This window comes from Scomber japonicus, chromosome 10, assembly GCF_027409825.1.
Source record: "Scomber japonicus isolate fScoJap1 chromosome 10, fScoJap1.pri, whole genome shotgun sequence".
NCBI lineage: Eukaryota > Metazoa > Chordata > Actinopteri > Scombriformes > Scombridae > Scomber > Scomber japonicus.
In genome coordinates this window covers 9654576-9658867 of record NC_070587.1, presented here as the reverse complement: position 1 = coordinate 9658867, position 4292 = coordinate 9654576, and the positions used below count along the sequence as shown (strand labels likewise).

Genomic DNA, 4292 nt, shown 5'->3' with positions numbered 1-4292 from the left:
GTTGATATCAACCCAGCTCTCTTCCTCCTTGTCCAACCAATTCTTGCAAACTGGGGGTCACAGAAATAGACTCCTTGAGCTATTGTTGACATCCATCTTTTCAGCTCACCTCACCTGTTTACTTAATTGAGTATGATCTAAAGACATTTGGACATACTTAAAGAAAAAACCCTTTGTGTGCTGAGAGATCAAGTTGGGCAAAGAATAGACTGTCCCTGGAAACAGCATTGAAAGGATTGAAAGACTGACTGTATTGATACCACCAAACATAACTCCATTGATTGTATCGAGGTGCATAATTATTACATCAATAATCAACTCAAGGCACACTGAGGTATTGTGCACTTCTCTTAAGAAAGAGGTTGCTATAGAGTGCATGATGGGAGCAGCACGTGTGAAACGGCGCTTCAGTGCTGTGGTGGATGGGCCAGTGGAGGAGGAGGAGGTCATGAGGCTGGCACAGAGTGCTGCAGATACGGCTAGGGCAGGGGGAAGTCCAACAGGGTCAGGGACCCCAACCAGTCCCTCCCCGACCCATGCCCTCAACGGCAAAGCTCTACCTCTTCAGAGCAACACCAACAATGCACGGAGGCAGAGTGCCATTGGAGAGTCAGTTGGGGGAGACACAGGAGGAGAAGGCGGGATGAGAGCAGGAAGGATATGCTCAGGGCTAAGAAGTGGAATAGGCAGTAGTTTAGGAGGAAGAGTTGAAGGCCGGTCATCTTCAAATCCACTCTCTTCCCCCTCCACTACCAACCGCCGCCGCACCAGGCGCTCAAGCCGCCGGCCCCGACAGCGCTTTGTGGGCAAGGACGGACGCTGCAACGTCACCTTCGTCAACATGAGCGAGAGGGGCCAGCGGTACCTCAGCGACCTCTTCACCACCTGTGTGGACATCCGCTGGCGCTGGATGCTGGTCATCTTCACCCTCTCCTTCCTTCTCTCCTGGCTGCTCTTTGGATTTGCCTTCTGGCTCATTGCCTCCGCGCATGGGGACCTTTCTATTCGGCTTGCCCCCAGCTCAGGAATCTCAGGATCAGGAGAGGCCGGATCTGGAGGAGAGTCGGATAGAGAGACTGTCGTTGAGGAGCCGTGCTTCCTCCAGGTGAACAGCTTTATGGCGGCCTTTCTATTCTCCTTGGAGACGCAGACATCCATCGGTTATGGATTTAGAAGCGTGACCGAAGAATGTCCCCTGGCGGTGGTGGCGGTCGTTTTGCAGTGCATTGTGGGCTGCATTATTGACGCCTTCATCATCGGGGCAGTAATGGCAAAGATTGCTAAGCCCAAGAAGCGCAACGAGACACTGATCTTCTCTGACACAGCTGTGGTGGCGCTGAGGGATGGCAGACTGTGCATGATGTGGAGGGTTGGAAACCTACGTAAGAGTCACCTGGTAGAGGCGCATGTCCGAGCACAACTACTGAAGGTAAGTGGAGGCATATTGATAATGGCCATAATGAAAAATTCAAAGAGGTCAGAAAATATGGCAATTATTAACTTAACTTGTCTTTTAGAAAAACTGTTTTAAGAAGTGTTTTGAGGGTTAAACTGACAGCAAATTTAAAGAAAGTATCAGCAAAAATATAGAGGTTACTGCTGTGAGAGACAGTGGTGGAGGTTTCAGTAGAGAGAAAGAGAGAGCGCTGAGACCATCTGGCCTGTATTCTGTGGACCGTAGTTAATGAGAGCTTGTTTTATTTTCCCTCAGGGGTTAGGAAGATTTAGCATGGATTAACTTGCCCACAATTCTTTAACTAAGAGCCATTGTCCTTCGTCATCTAATTTTCCCTTGTGTGTACTGTACCTACATGGGTTTGGGTGATTGTACTCAATACTGATGTTTACCCTACTCTTTGACCTTATGTTACGACATGTTTCCTTGTTTGTGCATGTTTTGCCATGAGCACTGCTCATTGTGTGCATTTATCTGCGTGTGTGTATCTTGCCACAGTTGTCTGCAGGGTCAAAATCTGTGGAGCAGTGAGGATACAGCATAGACAATTTGATCTCTCTTAATAGCATGACCATATCAAAGTTCAGACAGGGCAGATGAGATTACGTTTGCAAGGATCAAAGAAATACGATTCTAAATGCTGGGTCTGGATATTGTTCAATACTAAGGGCTGAGTGAGTGATAAGCCAATGGGTGGTACAAATAAAGACTTGCATTGCCAATTTAGCTAGAATAATAACCAAATACTAAGCTTTTGGATCAGTTCAAGAATTTAATTTCCAGTGTTTTTCTCTAAGGAAATGTTAACTAAGTGAATTTTCATATATAAAATGAGGTTTTCATATGTACGCTGTGCCCTTCAAGGTGATATGTGTGATAAATGCCATCCTTATCCTCATATCATAGTTTTGCAAGTTAAATTTACAGGGTTATTATATTACAGTTTACAGTCATGATAGTACAGTTTACTTAGTCTTCCCCTGCCTCCTTTTGGCTGTTATTTGTTTCACATTGGAAATCGTTTCTAGTTGCCATGTAACATTTCACATTCCACATCTGAAAATCTATTTTGTAACATCACAACATCTAATGTGGAAAGTTTTATGTACTAAATAGTGACTATTTCACTCTATATTCCCAACCTGCTCTCAGCCAAGGGTAACTCCAGAGGGAGAGTTCCTTCCGCTGGATAATGAGGACATCAATGTGGGTTTTGACACTGGCACAGACCGCATCTTCTTGGTGTCACCAGTGACAGTTGTCCATGAGATCAACGACGAGTCTCCATTCTTCGAGATGGACCAAAAGACCCTGGAAAATGACTCTGAATTGGAAGTAGTTGTCATACTTGAGGGCATGGTGGAGGCCACAGCCATGACCACACAGTGCCGTAGCTCCTATCTGGCTTCCGAAATCCTCTGGGGACATCGCTTCGAACCAGTGCTCTTTGAGAGGAAAGACGGTTACCAGGTGAGAGAGGAACTACTAAGTTGTACATAAAGGATAAGGACACTTAGGCCTGTGATATGATGTCCGCAGTAGAGCGGTATCTTTGTTTCTCGAGAGTTTGGATGGGTCTACATGTTCATTTTACAAAACTTTGTTAATAATTGAAGCTCATTTATTTTTGTGTTCTGTCCTTTTTCCAGGTGGACTACTCATTCTTCCATCGAACATATGAGATCCCAAACACACCCTCATGCAGTGCTAAAGAACTCGCTGAGCAGAAGTACATTCAAAGCTCACGCTCATCGTTCTGCTATGAGAATGAAGTGGCTCTGCAACTCGTCTCCCCTGATGATGACCCTGAACAAGACCCTGAATGTCCCTCCCCACCAACCCGAAGGCAGTCACTGTCAGAACATCTCCACTACAACTGAAGTTGGAGGACAGTAGGCCTCAAGGGAAAAGAGACAGGAAGTTGACCCAAGCATTTTAAGATGGTACAAGTAAAAAGAGAGACTTAGACAGGGTAGGAATGGGCAGACCAAGAGAGTCAGGCTTAGAGGTAGATATGACCAGGGACAAAGAATCTGCCAGTATCAGCATAAGAAATAGAAAGCAACACTGTTCACAATGGCCAGACATATTCAGAATAGGAAAAGGTCAAGAAATGCATTCAGATTTGAAGTTTACAAGTGAAACAAGATTTTGGTTAGCACTACTGAAGAGATTAAAGGATAAACACAAAAGTAGATAGAAGGTGGACAGATAGAGAAACAGAGGGAGGTTTGGGGTCACTCTAATGGGGAGATGGGTTACTACACTAACCTAGTTGTCTGATTGGTCCTGGCAATCTTTCAGAATCATTGAAAACTTGTCTGCTAAGTCTCAATCTGGCCCATCACTACCACAACACGTCCATATGGCTTTAACACCAAACTGGCAGGATATACAAGAGCACCCCATGGTGGCTCTAGCCTGCAACTGCACTCCCAGCTGTATGAGCCTGACCTCGATTTGACGTGGCTTCTGTATGCAGTGATTGACAGTGTACCTAGCAAGGTACATCTCAGGAATGTATTTCGCTATGTTACTGAGTTATCATTTTAAGGTTTTATTTTTCGTATGGTAAGTATGGACTGAGCATTTTTGTAACACTTGGAGCGTGGGGGCTGCTCGTTAGAGCCAATGCAAAGCAACAACTACATGGAGAAACAGCTGAAAACTTGCAGCGGTTTTGAGCAGTCTCTTTTCTATGTAATGTACTGTATGTTGTTTGTTTTTTGGCTTTTGATTGATTGTAACATTTGTTTCATTTAATCTAACATTTCAGATGAGTTTAAAGCCATTTAGTAATTTCAAACCACAACAGTGATATCGGATGGCTGATAAT

The 4292-nt window shown here is 44.8% G+C and overlaps 1 protein-coding gene across 1 annotated transcript; it reads left to right on the top strand.

Annotated features, from left to right (window-relative positions):
• The first annotated feature begins 376 nt into the window (after positions 1-376).
• On the top strand, positions 377-3336 carry kcnj14 (potassium inwardly rectifying channel subfamily J member 14). Its single transcript, XM_053327920.1, has 3 exons — positions 377-1429; positions 2609-2926; positions 3106-3336. Exons 1-3 carry the CDS (start codon positions 377-379, stop codon positions 3334-3336), a joined length of 1602 nt encoding a protein of 533 aa, XP_053183895.1.
• The last annotated feature ends 956 nt before the right edge of the window (positions 3337-4292 follow it).

Excerpts from the sequence above, each read along its gene's own strand:
- kcnj14 (XM_053327920.1), top strand. The coding sequence starts at position 377 with ATGATGGGAGCAGCACGTGTGAAACGGCGCTTCAGTGCTGTGGTGGAT. Across the intron at positions 1,430-2,608 it reads TCCGAGCACAACTACTGAAG|CCAAGGGTAACTCCAGAGGG; the intron begins GTAAGTGGAGGC and ends ACCTGCTCTCAG. Across the intron at positions 2,927-3,105 it reads AGAGGAAAGACGGTTACCAG|GTGGACTACTCATTCTTCCA; the intron begins GTGAGAGAGGAA and ends TCCTTTTTCCAG.